The sequence below is a fragment of the Solenopsis invicta genome, chromosome 5, assembly GCF_016802725.1.
Source record: "Solenopsis invicta isolate M01_SB chromosome 5, UNIL_Sinv_3.0, whole genome shotgun sequence".
In the NCBI taxonomy this organism is placed as follows: Eukaryota; Metazoa; Arthropoda; class Insecta; order Hymenoptera; family Formicidae; genus Solenopsis; species Solenopsis invicta.
Genome location: NC_052668.1, coordinates 26,826,450 through 26,846,463, shown reverse-complemented (window position 1 = coordinate 26,846,463; position 20,014 = coordinate 26,826,450). Strand labels below are relative to the sequence as shown.

Below are 20,014 nucleotides of genomic sequence, written 5' to 3'. Positions count from 1 at the left end.
TGTATAAATTTACTTTAATAATATGAAACATTACAGGGAATAAATACATTTATATAAATATTTATTAATGTGACAAAAAAAGTCAATTAATAACATAAATGTACTTGCGGTAATAAAAAATAGAATTTTCTTATTGCTTACCTCTTACGCAAATGTACTCAGAAATTCTAACCATCTCTAAAGTTGCGGAAAGCACAGCAAATACATTAAATAATTTCTAACAACTTTAAACTAAAAATAATATAAAAACTGAAAACAGCATATGGTAAGATATCCATACATCCAATAGTACATCGATACATCCAATAGTAGTTATTACATAACATTTCATTACATAGTAACATCTCTGAAAAGTTATCAACTATGCCCCTTTATATCCCGTGACGTTATTACGCCCCTATTTATTGTTAACTGGGAAAAGTGCCGAAGAAATCTAATCTTAACGTAGATAAAATTTTAGCGCCGCAATTTATGTTTCTTCTCTTCCCAATTCCAACTTTCTTCTCCTTTACGGAAGACGTTCATTTGCGAATTTACATCAATATTTATATAATTGTTTTGTCCCTGTGAACCGGTCACCGGTAACCATGCATTCGTAGTAGGCGTTGGATTTCTGAATTGCATAATTAATCATTAATACATGCGAAATGCTTTATAAAATTGAAATATTGTGATTAAAAAGATACGCTAAGAAATTTGTGAGAAAAGAAAACATTAAATTTCTCGTACCCTGTTTTGGCAAAATCCGTCCACATTTGTGTTAAGTGGTGTATCATCTTACCATCTTTCGAATCAACCGCAGGTAGAGATATACCTAAATTTTTTCTCTTAGAAAAATGAAACAAGTACGGCAGTTCCTCGCCATGACACGCACCTATAAAATATTTTTAATCAACTGATTATTAAACAATTAATTAAACCAATAAATTAACTTTTCAAATATTTGAAAAAAGCAATTTATTTTTTTAATTAAATATTATAACACGGAACCATTTTTATTTAAATGAAAAAAGAAACATTTTAAATCTTCTTATGTTACAATTACGATATGAATGTATTTATATTCTCTAAAATTAAAAAATTTTTAGATCTTTAGATAGTTGTAAATTAATTAGTGATAATACCTGGGTATTTAATATTTAATAGTTTTTTCATGACAGAATTTTCACTCTCGTATGAAAATTTATACAAATATGTCGCTTTGTTATGATTCAGCTTGGTCTGAATAGCCATTACTTCCATTACACTACGATACATTAACTCGTCATTAAGAAAATCAACGTAATTTGCCATAGTTTCCTCTGATATTGCTTTATCACCAAAATATAAAGTTCGCAGGTTCTCAACTGTAACTGATATCTTTGGCAGCATAGATAAAATGCTGGAATGTATGCTGGAGTTTTTAAAATCGGAATCGAATTTTTTTAATTCTTCTTTAGTAAAGTCTAAAATAATTTTAAGGATATTTTAACAGTGTTTGTTATATAAATCGATGCATGATATTGAGATGCAACTCGGGAAAAATGTTTATGTATAATTATATATCAAATATATTCATTTCGCGGATCATCTGATCTTTCCGCCTGTCTCGATCACCGGCTTCTCTCGCTCACGTCGTCGTGCTCAGCGACGGAACAATAGGCGTGCAGTCGGGTTTTTAAATATTACGCGTTTCACTCGCGCTCATTCGAGTGCTCCCGGCATTCAAATTCACAGCTAAGCTGTCTCTCTTTGCTATGCAATTGCGAATAATATATGTATATGCTCAAAAAATTACGGATTAATCAAACTTTACATAGATTTGTACAATATTTTATCCCTAAAAGTTTTACTTAACTCTGTTGAGGTCACGTTTAATTTGACAGATACATACAAAAATGTTTTTTAAATATTTTTAAACAGACCGCTGACGACTCAGCCCCAAACAGCAGCTGTTCTTATATCTTTTAGCAGTGGAATAATGTAAAATTTGTACGGCCAATGTGTCTATAGTATAGACTCTATACTTTGTTCACAGCAAGAACATATCCAGCGAGGACAAAAACTCAATCGTTTAGGACCGTGAGCTCCGCAGAGTTAATTGTAAACAATTGGCATGTTTGCTACGTCACCTAATCTCAGAGTTATGTTATTTTTAAATAACATAACTTTTGCATAAAAATTTAAAACCTGTAAACTAATGTATTTAATGAAAACAAAAAACAAAACTCACATCCGCAAATATTACTGCTTACAATAAAAGATCCCTCGCAATTGGTGAAACCTATAAGTAATGGTACCTTAACCCCGCGATTCATAAATTTCTTTAAGTCTCCCGGAAAAACTGGTTTCGATGATTCGTTATCCGAAGTAGGTGTAAATCTTAGGCCCTGGCAAAAATAGTTTATTAAATGTTTATTAAATTATTTATAGGAAGGATTTTAGATGCGCACAAAACCAGTCGGACACAGCTGGTGTGTCAATCGGACACAGCTGGTGTGTCAATCGGACACGCGATAGTCCAATCGGATAGGATTCTAATCGGATGTAAGTTGAGGTATTTATTTAGAATACCCCATCTCATCTCCAATTTTGATGAAATTGGAGGTGATCAGGCTCATTCGACGCGTTTTTGCATGAAATAAAAAATCTGACAGAAAAAAGCGACGGACTGCCCAGCAAATCGAGATATCAATCGTTTATAAAATTGACCATTGCAGCATTGTACGAGTTAGAAAACCTAGAGAACCTCTGGGGGAGAAAATTGCCAAGGGGGATCACGTGACCAACTCTGTGATTGGCTGGCGGAAATGTGCAGATTTTGCATTGCGACGTCAATGCATTGGCCAGCACCCATTACGCGGAATCACTGATAGTTCCTCGCGACGAAGCTTGTCAACGCATTGACGTCGCAAATGCAAAATCTACACATTTCCGCCAGCCAATCACAGAGTCGGTCACGTGACCCTCCTTGGCGATTCTCTCTCCTAGGCTGCGTTCAGATTCCCCACCAGGGTGCACCCAGACATCATTCTATCCTTGTTTAACATTTGGTAAACAACAAAGATAAAACGACATCATGGTGCACCCGGGTGAGGAATCTGAACGCAACCCTAGAGGTTCTCTAAAAAAAACCTGTTAGCGCGGCGTACTGTAACGAACCGAGCATGCGCTGTGCATGTGTCGTGCTAGAAAGTGTGCAAAATTTGAAATTATACTGTTTTAATTATATTGTATAAAGTATAATTTTATACTTAATATAATAATATCAAAATTTTTTGTCTTACTCAATTAATGAGTCTATCGTACACTAAAAATGTAAACTTGATAAAAATTAGCAAAGGCCTCAACGCAAGGTATCCTTGTGAAACGTAACGTTTCATAAAATCATTGCTAAAATTTTTTGCTTTATTAAATTGATAAGTGTAAAACAAATTAAATTAGAGCAAGCAACAAATGTCTGCTTTACAACAAGAAAACAATTAGTAAAGATTAATTTTGTTGTAAAGCAGACATCTGTTGCCCGCTTTAACTTATTTGTTTTATACTTATCAATTTAGTAAAGCAAAAAATTTTTGCAATAATTTTATAAAATGTTATTTCATAACAATACCTTGTGTAAAGGCTTTTGCTAATTTTTATCAAGTTTCCATTTTTAGTACACGACAGACTTATTTATTTGATAAGGTAAAAAACTTTTATGAAATATTGTTTCAACTTGTGTCCAATTGGGACCGTGTCCGTTTGGGACCATCGCGTGTCCGTTTCAATTTGTGTCTGGCTGTGTCTGACTGGTTTTGTGCGCATTTGTGACTCTTCCATTATAAACATACCATTTTCACCATGGAACAGTGTTGTTGAATCTCCTACAAAAAAGACATTAAAAGATAAAAAAGAGATTAAAGATCATATTTTTCTTGCATAACCTATATTGCAGCTTACATATTATAATTTATTACATTTGTATAATTACAATGAAATGTTTAAAAAATTACCGTTTTTGTCAAGAGAAATTTTTCTTGAGTCTCTATAAGCTTCTTTGCATCAATTATTTTGAGAAATTCGTAAGCGACTTTTGGATTTGTGGTTACTTTGCCAAGTTTTTCGGCAAGCCGAAAACCTTTGTTCATCGAATGTGACTGTTGTTCAATTTAGGCCCAAGGACATCTCATAACTCCGCTTTGTAATATCGCTTTGTGAAATAAACCTGTAAAACAGTTGTAACAAATTAATTCTAACTTGTCATCATTAAATCTTTCTTCTTTGTTCTTTACAATATACAAAATATTTTCATATCAATTTTAATTCCTGTAATCACATCAATTCCTTAATAATTTTGATTAATCTTGCCTTATTAAAAGTTTCTCTCTTATTTTTCTCTTTTTCTACTCCCCCCCCTATCTCTCTCTCTCTCTATCTCAGAAAATTAATTTACAATTGAAATTTGAATTAATCATCGAAAAGTTATAAGTAAAACATTTTTTATGTTTACGTAAAATTAACTAAAAGAACAAACAAATTTTTTATTTATTTAATATAACTGTAGATTTCTTATTTTTTGAACATATTAATGTTATAATGTTTTTATTGTTAAGAAATTACAATTTAATTCTGAAAAAAATTTATGATTAATTAATGTAAAAGATTATTTGAAGATTTAAAATTATTGTTACACATGTATCAATTTATATCGACAAAATACCTTTGGCTAACGGAGACAAAGTTAAACAATGTGCGATGACTCCGCCAGCACTTTCGTCGAAGATAGTGACATTTTCTGGATCTCCATCAAACTGTTATATATTTTTTTGAACCCATTGTAATACCAAAATTACATCTTTTAGACCTTGATTACCCGTTGCCACTTTATCGTTGAGGTTCAAAAATCCTGAATTTATAAATGCATCGTTTTTGTCAAATTGATTCATCTCAATAAAAAATAATTAATGATCCTATTTTACATCTAGGAATAAAATAAATCGCGCTATAATTTGTTTCTAATACACCGCTCGTGTGAGCGCAAATAGTCTTCCATGCAGAAAATAAAAAAGAAGAGAGGTTGTAAATGTATTACAAATTTATAAACAAAGATTGATTTAACTTTTTATGTTATTTTTTTCTTTTTGCGAGTCTGTATTTTTTAAATGTCCGCGGTATGGTCTATAAAATAAAAGTACATATCTAAGAGAAATAATCATTAAAATCTAAACGTTTACTACTTTAAAATGCCGGATACAAATGACAATGCAGTTACTACATATGGAAACGAATAACGTACCTAGAGCACCTAGTCTATAATTTAAGGTAACCAAAACTACGTCTTTCTGCACTATGTAATCGGGTCCGTGCATGGTTGCATCACCGGAACCTCTACTAAAACTACCGCCGTGTATCCATACCATTATCGCGCGTTTCTTCCCAGGTTTGATTTTCTTGATAAATACATTTAAATAGAGACAATCTTCATTGCCCACTATTTTATTTGTTAATAGATTTATTTGAACAGAGTTGTTTCCATACTTCGAGGCGTCTCTACTACCGGACCACGGTTCTGCTGGTACCGGATCCTAAATATGTAAAATGCGTTCATAGGATGACCCATTTGCGCACATGGTGCGATTCTCTGTGTCAGAAGAAATAATAGGGTGCATTCCAATTTCAATCTTCTTAGACACTTTCGTGCACACGGCGACACAAGTTGCGTTCCAATTGTCAACACATCTGTACTTGACCCGAGGGTTATTAGTCGACTGCGTAAGCTAGTGTTTTCTAGTCCAATTAAATAGTTAATAACCACAGTAGCTATAAGTGAGGTTGAAACAATGGAAACGCAGTTTCTATCATTAAAAAGTGTTAAAGGCATGTATATGGTATCCATTGAAAAATAATCCTAACTTTATCCGAATCTGTGCAAAGCGTACACATTAGTACATACTTTGTTTCAATTAAGTCATGTACAATGTTACACTTTGTGCAATCTTGTGTACGTATATATGTGTTAAGATGTGTGAAGCAATTGGAAAACACCCATAACCTTTCTCCCTTGCGCAACATATTGCGATCAAATAATAATTTTTAAATGAGAGCAGTTATTAAAACTATGAATAAGCACTTTAAGTTCCGTATGAATGAGAAACGGCGCGCTCTGGATGACTATACTGTTTTATTTCTTTATCGTAGCAAATATCTTTGCATTTAATCATTAATTTATATTAACCAAATTATATTTAACAAATTAGAAGATCAAATTATATTAGAAATAAATCGTTTATAATTAGCAATTTTTCTAAATGATCGCGTTTCTATGAAAATTTTCTTATCATCATTATCTCTGATGTGGTTAATTAAAATATTTTCTTAAAAATAAACAATATTTTATTATATTAATTTTTTTATTTTATACTTATGTATAATAAAAACTAGATTATGTAATAAAATTATATAATAATAAATGTGAAAAACAACTTATTTGTATAATAATTATATATTATACTAATGAACTGCTTTATCAGTATTAATTATAATTTTCTTATAACGGTAATTCTTTATTTAAGGAAAATTTTTTAAACGTATTTAAAGAATTTAAAAATAACTAATTAAATGATTAAACTCATTAAATGAGTCCTATTCAATCATAACAGACTCTTAGTACTTATGTTATTTTATAATACATTTTTAAGTTTATTAAACTGTACGCCGAATAAATTTTCAATATTAAAACACCATCTTAAGTTGAACGAGAATAATGATGTCACACTATTGATAATCACAATTTAATAATAATGGTGCTAATCTATCCTGTATTTGTTATGACGATGACGCCAAAAAGAAGGTCTTTTTCCATATATTAAATACTGTTAAGAATTTGTTGCAAAAAATAACAAAAATTCAAATTAATTAACCTCTAATATTTAAACTAATTTAATTAATAATTAAATAAATTAAAAAGTTTTAAAAACTTGTTTGTAATAATAAAACTTTACTTACTTTAAATCTGAGTTCTCCAATCGGCGGTTTCGCATATGGTATTCCTCAAAAGGCGATGTAATAATCGTCATAAACATCTCTTTCTGTGATACCAATTAATTTTCCCTCGTTCACGCATATTTCAATTCTACACGTCTATTAAGCTAGCACACCAACATGGGCACAATCAGTTTAAACGTACAGAGGATTTAGTGCTCTTTATGTGCTAATTTATTGCTCTAATCGCGATTTTAGTGCTCTAGCCGTTTAGTTAGAAATCATTTTTCTGCTAACTTTCAAAAAAGTTAGAATGCCCATTAAGAAAAAAAATAATTAAAAATAAAATGCTTACGCTAACATTTAGTGCTAATTATGTGCTTTCAAAATGTACACATTGAAATTTTTGTGCTCATCCCCTTTGATCAAAAAACCGCCCCCGACGTAAACACGCACAAGAGTAAAATGCCATTTAAAGTGTGGATAGCGAATTAGTTGTAGGCTTAAAATATACTTTTATTTATGTGCTTCCGAAATATGCACAACGCGATTTTTTTGCTCAACCCCTTTGACACGAAAACCGCCCCCGATGTGAACAAGCACAAGAGTAAAGTGCCATTTAAAGGATGGATAGCGAATTGGTTGTAGGCTTAAAATATACTTCTATTTATGTGCTCTCGGAATGTGCACATCAAGATTTTTGTGCTCAATCCCTTTGATAGAAAACCCGCCCCCGACGTGGACATTCAAGGAAGTCAGAATGCCCATTAAAAAAAAAATAATTAAAAATAAAATGCTTACCAGCGTACCAGTCGACGTCTTAATGTCCTATGCTACGTCGCTTATTCGAGAATTGATCTTCTATAACGGTACTATAGATGCTAGATATATTTAATCTTCATTTTTTCGAGAATGCCTAAGTATCGCAACAAACAGCTTTACTACAATAAACGCCTGAATGAATACTACACACCCATAAAATTTTATTAAAATCTGCGACATCATTGTACCGGCCTCCTCTTGTTACGTCGTCATATCATAGATGTGTTTCGCGATCGATACACAGAAAAAAAGTTAATATCAAATTAACAATTTATTCTTTCATATATAAGCAAGAATATAACTTCTTTTTGAAAGAATTTACAATCTTAAACAGATATAATTTCCTTACATGAAGAAAAAAATTCTCTAAATTCTTCTAAGAAGATTTTATATTCTTGCTTATATATGAAACAATAAATCGTTCATTCAATATTAATATTTTGTTTGTGTACCTTTGTTGGATAGATAGTTACATACTTTAACTGGCACTTGATTCTTGTGCGTGTTACTCTTGTACGTCTGAGACGATCTTTCTGTCAAAGGAGTTAAGCACAAAAATCTCGTACATATTTCAAAAACACATAAATGGAAGTATATTTTAAGCCTACAGCAAATTCGCTATCCATACTTTAATTGAAACTTTATACTTGCACGTGTCCACGTCGGGGGCAGTTTTTGTCTCAAAGGGGTTAAGCACAAAAATCTTGATGTGCACATTCCGAGAGCACATAAATAGAAGTATATTTTAAGCCTACAACTAATTCGCTATCCATACTTTAAATGGCACTTTACTCTTGTGCGTGTTTACGTCGGGGGCGGTTTTTTGGTCAAAGGGGATGAGCACAAAAATTTCAATGTGTTCATTTTGAAAGCACATAATTAGCACTAAATGTTAGCGTAAGCATTTTATTTTTAATTATTTTTTTTCTTAATGGGCATTCTAACTTTTTTGAAAGTTAGCAGAAAAATGATTTCTAACTAAACGGCTAGAGCACTAAAATCGCGATTAGAGCAATAAATTAGCACATAAAGAGCACTAAATCCTCTGTACGTTTAAAGTGATTGTGCCCATGTTGGTATGCTAGCTTAATAGACGTCAATTCTACTGTTATTCATGATGAAGGCGCTGGAAAAATTACGGAAAAGACAGGATTGATTAGTTTCTCGGTCTATAGTCTAGAGTCTAGAGTATACGTGATTTGGTCTATACACTGTAAATGTGTGCGTTCTGAGAAAAATAACAAACATTCCAAGTGGGATTAAAAATTAACTGTTTCAATAAGCTTTATTCATTGTAATAACGTTATTTTACAACCTATACTTAATACTAAGCAGCATACCTATCGGTATGTAAATACTAGAAATAGAAAATAATTAAATAATGATTTATTAATAATTATTAGTAATCATAAAATATATTAATAAATTACTGAATACAATAATTGAAGAATTACATTTATTACTGGACTTTTTGTAAGGTTTACAGCGCATGCAATAAATATGTATACATATACGACGAACACAGTGTATACCCAGGTAACACACAGATTTAAAAAGAATTTTGGCTTATGGCATCAGTCATTTAAAAATGTAAAAAGAGTTTTCGAAAAGAGTTGTTGTTACATCTGAAAATGAATTCTAAATTAATGATATAAGTGTCAATCTTTTTTAAATTCTCTACATTATTTGTGCAAAGTATGCAAAGTAAATGATACATAAACAGTACGTAAATAATTTTTGTAATCTTTTAGTTTGGCCAGTTGGCAAGAATGTGAAACCAGTTATGTAGGTCAAACGAAAAGACAACTAAAAACAAGGATTAAAGAACACGAAAATGTTATTGAAAGAATTCACAGGTTCTCCTTCAATAATTTCGGTTAATAGAATAGAAAAAAATCACAATATCATTATTTTTATCAGTAATTTCTATTGAAAACATGTTAAAACAGAGCTGTCCAGATTTTGTACTTTTGGGCTTGAAATTGAAATATGAATGTGTTCATACCTATTGCCGTCCTATTCCTCACTTCACTGCTGTTTGTCATAGTGCGCGACTTTATTAATATATGATACTAATCATAAGATATTATTTATATATTCAATTATAAAACATATTACTCATAAATTGCATAGTAAAAGTACAATTTTATACGTCTATTTTAAATACATTTATATAACTGACACATAAATTTATTATGTAACGAAACGGAATACAGCGCTGACTCTCATTAGCCTTTGCAACATTTTTTATTTGTTTAAAACGGAATACATAATTAACCCTCATTAGCCAATGTAGGGTCACTCGCGTCCGAGTAAAATTTTCCGCGTTGCATATATCAGTACGTGCCATGATTACGTAGTTTCACCAATTATTATTATTAATTCACTTTTTAATCGTATACTAGAACAACCAAGTAAAATTTTAAATGAAAACCATCTCATTACGGTGTATTCTTTAATGAAAGCATAAAACGTAACCCCACGTTGGCTAGTAAGGGTTAATATTATTATTTTTGTCAGTTATTTTCTGCATTACCTGTGAGTTAATACGTATTCATGAATTAAGTAGTTTTTCACAATATCTGTAAAGTCATAATTATTGATGAATTATGTATTAATATGTTTACAAGTATAATTTTATATGTATATTTTAAGTACGAGTACATAGGAATGCTTTATTAAATTGCATTTTTATAAAATTTTGCATGATTGATATAAAAAGTTGTAACGTACGTAGAACATTTAATTTTTATGTTATATTTAATTTAATCAAAGAATAAAATGTTCGAATAATTAATTTGGAATTAAAAGAAGTTTATTTATAATATAATATTCTACAAGTGCAATCTATCTAACGCATTTTCTCGTTCTCTCCCACTCTCTCGCTCACTTTTGCATGATTAACGTAATCTTGTTATTATTCGCTATTAATGCAACGCAACATTCTTCTGAAGCATTACTCATCTTTGAAATTAAGAATGCAATTGGGTATATTTTTAAATTACAGCGATTAGTATAAACAAAATATTGGAATAATTCAAAAATGAAAATCAACCGATGAAAATGTTTTAGAAGCATATACTATAGAATTACTATTTACTGTAATTGCAACGTGTAGATTTGTAAATTATTTCACATTGCGTATAAAATATAATTAGGTTCTATAAATTATCTTCTTAGTCTTACATCTTACGTTGCAATTTCGGTGGACAATGATATATTACTTGCACATTTAATATAGTCAGACAAAATAATTGTTTTGTGAAACATTTTCATCGGTTGGGTTTCACATTTGAATTTCACAATGCCTATTATGTCTCAAATGGCTCTTGACCAAATCCCCGGAGGCCAACGCAGCCATCAAGGATAGCTCTGCAGCGAGTACAGTGGCAAACAATTTGGGCGAGTCTTTTGGCATTTTGACCAGGTTCCGTGGGATGTCCACCTTTGATTCCCAGCATCCCTAGGCACGCTCCTTGTGCCGGTAGAACAGTGCCACCGCCAATCGTGCCGACTTCGATGCTGGGCATCGTGCAGATCATACGTAGATCTTTACCATCTACACCCCACAATTCCATCAATGTTAGACAATTGCTGCTAACGATGTTTTGTGCTGGATCCTGTCCAGTGGCGATGAAAATTGCGGTTACAATATTGGCGGCGTGAGCGTTGAAGCCGCCTACACTGCCTGCCAAGGCTGAGCCGATTTAATTCTTTTTATTGTTAAGCTTAACAATAAAACGAATTTGATCGGCTCAGCCTTGGCAGGCAGTGTAGGCGGCTTCAACGCTCACGCCGCCAATATTGTAACCGCAATTTTCATCGCCACTGGACAGGATCCAGCACAAAACATCGTTAGCAGCAATTGTCTAACATTGACGGAATTGTGGGGTGTAGATGGTAAAGATCTACGTATGACCTGCACGATGCCCAGCATCGAAGTCGGCACGATTGGCGGTGGCACTGTTCTACCGGCACAAGGAGCGTGCCTAGGGATGCTGGGAATCAAAGGTGGACATCCCACGGAACCTCAAAATGCCAAAAGACTCGCCCAAATTGTTTGCGCCACTGTACTTGCTGCAGAGCTATCGTTGATGGCTGCGTTGGCCTCCGAGGATTTGGTCAAGAGCCATTCGAGACATAATAGGCATTGTAAAATTCAAAAGTGAAACCCAACCAAAATCAGTAATCGAATGTAACGCTCAGTAGTCCGCATGAAATACTATCGCTTTTGTAAGACTTTTACTTTTCGCTATCGTAACGTGGGCTTTAACGCGTCGCTCGGGAGGAACTGGTTTTATGAATGATCCCGTTTTCCATAATTAGTAGGCATCTCTTTTCGCGTAATTCCATCGTCAGCGTACCGTCCAAAATATTTAGCATTTTTAATAATCATAAAAAGAAAAATTCTATTGTTACACGAAATCATACAGAAATGAAACAAATTGTGTTACTGCACGAAACGCTCATGTTTATCTTACTTATGTGCTTGTATAATAAATCAGTTGTTTTAATCCACCAATTAATCATTGTGCGCAAAACAATTTTTTATAGTTACTCAAATATGTGTGAATCATAATTTTTTGCATCAAAAGTTGGATATTATAAAATCATTAAAATGGTTAGTAAAATCACTGTGGAAAGCAACACAGTTCAGCGTAGCTGTCAAATAAATCATCTAAAACACGGCTTATCATTTTTATATGCTATTTCAATATAATAAATTAATTTATAATAAATTATTTATGTAGCAGTATATGCATGGTTGAGTAGTAACTAGTCAAAAAGTTAAACGTTATGCAATTAGAAAGATAAATGTTTTACTTTTTAACTTAATTAATTTTGAATAAACAAATTTTTAACTTCAAATAGTTATTTTTAAAATACATATGAATCTTAAATCATAAACATCATTTTTTACGTTAAAAGTATTTACGTAAAAAGATTATGTAAGAAAAAGAAATTGTGAAAGGAAAAAGTAATCTTATTTAAATAATAATATTTCTTTGTTATTTCATATAAAAGTGCCATTAAACTCAATTTAAAAACAAAATGTTAAATTTATTTTGGATGATTGCAATTGTTTTACTATTATAAAATAGAGTAATCTAATTTAATGTAATAATATTTTTTAAAATTAACTTTTAAATTTAACTTAAGTTAATGTAATCTTAATTTAACTCTTAAACACGTAAGTGGATCTGACCCCATATGAAGCTTTGAACGCTTGCTATTTGAAGACGGAATGAGATGGGACGTTCGGAGCAAGACGTAAAAAAAGTTTGAAATCTCCTCTTTCGATTGATATGGTTGATCAACTTTTTTGATCAACTAGAATTCGAACGTCACGGCAGCAAAGTTTTGTTAGGGCAAATGCGATCCATATAGTATGTAAGTGGAAATTTTTGTGACTATTTTACATAAAAAAGCTGGACAAAATACGTTCGAATAGGTCGGTTTGCGGATGTTACTAGCATATACTCTGTCTAAAGTTGGAATACTATAAAATGCTGTAGAAAAGGGAGTTTTTCCTAAATATATCCTTTTTGTGAGTTAGAATAACATTTTTGATAATAAAAGATTGCACCGAGCAAGTTCCACAAGTCGAATTCAGGCCATAAGGTATCAGTAAAGTAGAGGCAAGCGTTGGAAAGCTAAAAAAAAATTAGTAAAATTATTTAAATGCAGATCTGCTTTGATAAGTTATGAGAAGAAATATATATTTAAGTCACAAGAATAAAGTACGTTCTCTTACCTGCCACATCAAAAAGTCGCTAAGTTGATATTCTCCAGACGTACGAATCAATAACTCTGGATTTGAGGATTGGTAAGTGTACTAATAGTCAGATATTATATCTTCGGTAATATCTTCTGGTAAGATTTCAGTATGTTTTACAGCCGTTGCTATATCTGTTATTGCATGAGTAAGTTCATCCCTTGCTGCAAACATAAAAAAATATAAAAATATATATTTCTAAATTACGTATTTACGTAACATTGGAAAATAATGTAAATTTTCATTTGCATTTAGTACAAAATGTAAAAGTGAGTGCATATATAAATATGATTTACGATGGTCATATACTTACACGTATAAGCGACAGCAAAATTTAAAAATGCTTTATTATTATCCTTAGTGGCAATTACAATTTGAGCGATTAATTGGTGTATATCTTCTGGGATCAAGGACAAATTTCCAAACGCACGAAAGCACACTCCAGCATCCATCAATATGTATCTAAAAATCAAGGTTAGGCACGTTACTTTATAAAAGTAATGCGTTACATTTTGTAAAAAGTAACTCGTTAACGTTATTTGTTAGTGATTTTATAAAAGTAACTCGTTACCGTTACCGTTACTTTGAAAATAACGATTTGTTATTTTGTTGTCATTTTTTTCTAATGCTAAAGTATCAAGTTATTAGATTTTAAAATTACTTTATTTAATAATTAATATTGCATGTAATAGTAAATATTAAAACTTTAAATTCTCTAAACTTATATACAATTGTATAGAACATAGTTTTTTTTATATTTATTTAACTTGTCTAATAATTTTTCGAATTCCTTATATTAATATCTTATTTACTTTTTACTATTTTTATACTGCACAATTTTTATAGACATTTAGATTAAACATTGTTTTTAGATTTAAACTTCGTCACATTTTACATCTCAGAAATAAATCAAAATTTTTTCAACAATATATGTGTGTGTGTGTGTATTCATAACGAAAGAAATTTTAAGTTTTTATACCATAGTAAATACAAAATTTGGAAAAAATTCCATACAATTTATGTAAAAAAAATATTATCAATTAATTGAATTTTTGTCAAAAAACTGTAAAATATTAAAAATAAAAAATTTAACCGATGTTTTTTTCTTACTCAAATCGTATGGAGTCTTTTAATATAGAACAATGACAAAAAATCTATTTATTATGTGATATAAAAACATTCTATGTTCACTCAAAAACTGATTCTTTCACTAAAATTTATTACAATTACGATTCATAATCATCACATTTGAATGATTATGATTGATTAGGAATGATGATTAATCAAACATTATTGATCAATATAAAAAAATTGATCAATACAAATCAATTTTAAACTAATTTAATGAGTAAGTGAATATTTAAAATCATTTTCTAATTGTATGTACATTGCGCATTATTATGATTTTGAAAATTTATTCTTCCATTTGATTTGGATAAAAATATTTGTATCCAATCAATACTCTAATGCGCGATCAGCGCGCGATCTATTGAATAGATAATAAGGAACTAAGTAATGAAAAAGTAACGGATGAATTCCGTTACTGTAAAAATGTAACGACGTTACCGTTAAGACATAAAAAGATGACGCTCGTTACCGTAAAAAAATAACGAAAACGATAACGACGTTAAGTCTTGTGTACACCCAAGGACTTTGATTCTGTCCATGTGGAAAATTTCCAAACAGAGGAGTCGCTATCTTTCTACATACTTACATTTCATGATTAACGTAACGATCAATAAGTTCTAGTCATTATATTAATCATGAACTGCGAGTATGTAGAAAAATGGTGACTTCTCAGTTTAGAAAATATTCTGAGGGACAGAATCAATTACCGTGGGTGTACTTCATAAAAAATAAACATTAAAAAAATATTAAAGAAATATTGAGTACATGTTATATGAATATTTACTGAAATCATTTTCTCAAGTGAATAATTAAAAGCAAATTTATATAATGTTAAATAAACATTAAAAAATGTTAAATAAAATTATTTATTGAAATGAATAATTCATAAAAAATAAAAACTTGAAAAATATTTCTCCTATCTTTCTCTATCTGAAAAAGTGCATGTTATTCGATATTATAAATCGATAATTGTATCTTTCAATGTTTATTGTTAACGCTTTTTCGTAATGCTGATTTTGTTTCTCCCGCGCTACACACTGATCGTGAGCTACTGTTATCGCAGAGATCGCATTTTCATGTTATGTATATCCAGGATTAATAGTAAATTTATAATTTGAAGCTTATATATAATATCGAAAGTTGTGTAACGCGCGCTTGTTTTGCTAGTACATATAAAAAAACAAAGTATTGAAAAAATATTAAATAAACGTTACGCAAATGTTTACTGAAATTATTTTGTATAATGAAAAATTAATGAGGAATAAATGTTTGCATAATGTTAAATAAAGATTTAAAAAATGTTAACTGAAATTATTTCGTTAAACGAATAATTAATGAAAACTAAATATTAACCAAACGTTAAATAAACGTTTAAAAAATGTTAATTGAAATCATTTTTTCTAATCTACAATTAATAGCAAATAAATGTTTACATAATATTAAATAAACATTTTAAAAATATTTTGTAAAATCGTTATCTCAAATGAATTATTAATGACAAATAAATATTTATAAAACGTTAATTAAACGTTTAAAAAATGTTAATTGAAATCATTTTCTGAAATAACTAATTCAAAAAAAATAAATGTTTACATGATATTAAATAAACGTTTTAAAAACGTATTTTTGAGATAACAATTTTTAAAATAATTCTTCAGTAAAAAAAAATGTTAAATAAATATTAAATAAATTTTTTTTTTCTAAAATGAGTTGAGAAAAAGAATATTAAAAAAAAAATAAACATTTAAAAAACATTTTTTAACTATTTCTTTCCTGCTTGGGAAGATTTAAAATTGTGCCGCATTGTAACGCTTGATTTAAAATACATACATATTTTTTAAGAGGTTGTTAAATTTCTGCCTACTGAGGTCCATGAGGCCATCAAGTTCCTCTTGGCTACGATTAAAGTTGCCTATGCTGAACGCATAAACTGTGATTTCTTTAATACCAATGTCCATGCACCACTTCAACGTTTCAATCATTTTATCAAACCTGTCACAAATAAAATATGTAACACATATACAGATTAGCATTTGCAAACTCTTTTCTCAAAGATACATACCCCTTTGAGTGTCTCTCCTTTGTTGTCATGTTTTGTTTCTTCGCGTAGCGTCTGTTACCATCCATGATGAACGCTACGTGCCTGGGAACCTTTCCGGTCTTTATGATGTTCAAAACCAAGTAGGAGAGGCCGAGGTAAGATGTTCCTGGGGTACAATGTTACGGTGATTATAATTTCAAAATAAAAAAAAATAGCGATATGTTCTAAGTACGTCACGAAACAACAACCGATCACGCAAGTGCGGCAACTATCTTAATATTGCAAGTAGCGTTTAACTTAATTTACGCCGCGGTCTGTGCAAAGACATGCTCGTAAATCAAGTAAGTAAATATTTGTCCATCGTAATTTTTTGGTCTATTTCGCTTATTTAAGGTAGTTCCTATTATTTATTGTGTTTATGTAAATGGATAGACATTCAGAAATATGATACACTAGTGTTTACTAGTCTATTTTAATATGTAGGCAAAAAATTGTATCAAGATGTTACATGTGTCGAATGGGGCTAGTTGTTACCATAATTTGGGGTACGCTGTTACCTTGGAAAAATTTGCCCTGTCGCATATGTGCAATTGTCTATATCGATTCTCATTTTGTTATAGGATGCGGACATATAACAAAAGACAGAAAAAGTTTTAATGGAATATACAACATTCAGTGTCAAAGAATTAAAGTGGAAGCAGAAATGAGAAAATTTTATTAAAATAAAAAATTTTTAAACTACAAAAACTTGACGCTGTTAGATATTTAAATATCTATCTAATAATCAAATGTTGTAAAGTATAATAGTAACTTAGAAAATTATAATAACTTACAATGTTATTTAAATGTTAAAGAAACTTAATCTGTAACTTACTTCTAATTGTTTTTAAAACGCATATTTTACAAGTGTTACATTTATTGCATTCGTTCTGTCAATTCTTTTCCTTGCTTTTCTTATCCGGTAGCGCCATATTTTCATAGGTAAAAAATTTTTTATTTTAATAAAATGTTCTTATTTCTGCTTTTTTTTTAGTTTTTAATATTTAACTTTTTATTGTTCTTCTAAAAGGTTGATTACATTTTTATTTTATTATTATTTAAATTAGGTACGTAAAAAGATCACAAAGATTATCTTAATATTGTTTTCCTAAAAAGCTGATCATTATTTTATTTTATTATTATTTAGATTAGATTTTTAAATTTATTATTTAGAAGGATCGTAAAGATCATTTCAAAGTACTGATCTCATAAATACAAATGTTTGTCACAAAAAAATGAGATAAAATATAGTTTTAAATGTGATTTATAATTATTATAAACTCTATGATTGTTAACATAATTATAATTAAATATAAATATCAGTTGTTTAGCTTTAATGTACCTGATTGTCTTGTTACCTCATTAAATATTAATTATAAATGTAATTCACGTGTTTTGATTTATTAAAAGATGTTTTCTTTTTTTCTTTAAACGACTTTATATCTTTTGGTAACAAATTACCCCAGTGCAGTAACAACTAACCCCATAAAGGGGTAAAACGTTCCTCTCTGACTCTGACACTTATAAATAACTTTGTACAAAAATCAATGATAATATACTACAATTAACCTTATAATCCTAAAATACAATAAATTTGATGATAAATCAATCAATAGTCAAAGGAACAACAAATTATTTTACTAGTTATTTTTGATATTTTCTTAAAATCGGAACTTTTATCCCCGGTCTCCCCTATTGCAGCTAGTTCATGATACACTTCGTTATCCACGAAGGTGCATTATCCATAAAGGTGCGTTCCGAATCTAGGGACTCTAGTAGAGTGTATAGAAAGTTGTTCCGAATTAGCTATTGCTAGAAACCCTCTAACTATTGCGCGCTTTGAAAGTGTTTCGAGAGTGCGTATAGATACATAAAAGCTACTGCGCTGCTCGATTGTCGGGCGGTCTTTTTATACTGAAGTGATTACGCTAAGCCGCTGCTTGGCGCAATTACTTCCGCTTTGTTAGCGCGTACGCGCGTACACATTTTCGGTCGTTGCCCGATGGATTTATGGGATTGTTGATTTTGCCTCGTATTGCGAAGGTGCTTGCTAAGTGGTTTTACTTTCGGGTCGTGGTAACTGATTCTTGTTGCCATGCACCGTGTTATGGCTAGGCTATAACACCTTATTTGTATCCAGGGATGGGCATTATTGAATAATTTTTTATTTAAATAATAAAAAAATCACGAATAAAAATTTATTTGTTATTCAGCCACTTGTGAATTATAAATAAAATTTTATTCGTTATTTGACCTCATATAAATGATGAATAAAAATTTAATCGTTATTCGGCTTCTTATAAATAATAAATAAAAATGTATTCGTTATTTGACCTCTTATAAATGATGAATAAAAATTTATTTGTTATTCAGCCACTTGTGAATTATGAATAAAATTTTATTCGTTATTCGCCTCATATAAATAATAAATAAAAATGTATTCGTTATTTGACCTCTTATAAATGATGAATAAAAATTTATTTGTTATTCAGCCACTTGTGAATTATGAATAAAATTTTATTCGTTATTCGCCTCATATAAATAATAAATAAAAATTTATTCGTTATTCAGCCTTTCATAAATAATGAATAAAAATTTATTCGTTTTTCAGCCACTTGTGAATGATGAATAAAAATTTATTCGTTATTTGGCCTCTTGTAAATAATGGATAAAGTTTATTTGTTATTCAATATTGTCGAAAAATATAATTTGATATAATTTCTTTTTTATATTTTAGCGTTACAAGCGCCTTTGTATTTATATCTAAGCGGCTCATTTCGTTGGTGTCTCGAACCCAAACAACTCACTTTTGTTTATTTCCCCGTGCGTATAGACCCCGCGATTTTCTTTTTTACACAACTGCTTATTTAAAATTTTGATTTCATTCGTTTAAAATATTAATTATTTCAATAATTATAATCGTGTCTTAAGTGTGTTTTCTTGAGCGAATACTATTCCGCAATAAACGCCTCTACAACAAATATCTTATAAATAATGAATAAAAATTTATTCATTATTTGTTCTTCTGTAAATAATGGATAAAAATTTATTTGTTATTCAGCATCTCACAAATAATAAGTAAAAATTTATTAGTTATTCAGCCACTTGTGAATGATGAATAAAAATTTCATCATTATTTAGCTGCTTGAAAATGACGAATAAAAATTTAAACGTTATTTAGTTATTCTTAAATAATGAATATAATCACTTATTCAATACAACCTTTATTCAATACATCTTGAATAAGAAACAAAAATTTATTTTTT

The 20,014-nt window shown here is 30.1% G+C and overlaps 2 protein-coding genes and 2 pseudogenes across 2 annotated transcripts; 1 reads left to right on the top strand and 3 right to left on the bottom strand.

Moving 5' to 3' along the window:
• Nucleotides 1–44: 44 nt before the first annotated feature.
• Nucleotides 45–9,809, bottom strand: LOC113002657 (juvenile hormone esterase). Its single transcript, XM_039449270.1, is given in 11 exon segments — nucleotides 45–613; nucleotides 730–874; nucleotides 1,125–1,445; nucleotides 2,213–2,369; nucleotides 3,813–3,845; nucleotides 3,975–4,186; nucleotides 4,682–4,867; nucleotides 5,258–5,546; nucleotides 6,967–7,101; nucleotides 8,242–8,297; nucleotides 9,770–9,809. Coding segments are annotated over 11 exon segments (1,731 nt in total). The 3' UTR covers nucleotides 45–456.
• Nucleotides 9,810–10,927: 1,118 nt separating this feature from the next.
• LOC120357777 lies at nucleotides 10,928–11,471 on the bottom strand (annotated as a pseudogene).
• Nucleotides 11,472–11,483: 12 nt separating this feature from the next.
• LOC120357776 (3-hydroxy-3-methylglutaryl-coenzyme A reductase-like) lies at nucleotides 11,484–12,212 on the top strand (the record flags this gene model as incomplete). Its single annotated transcript, XM_039449268.1, has 1 exon — nucleotides 11,484–12,212. A coding segment is annotated over one exon (450 nt), but the record flags the coding sequence as incomplete, so codon positions are not given.
• Nucleotides 12,213–12,438: 226 nt separating this feature from the next.
• Nucleotides 12,439–16,888, bottom strand: LOC120357775 (annotated as a pseudogene).
• Between the last annotated feature and the right edge of the window lie 3,126 nt (nucleotides 16,889–20,014).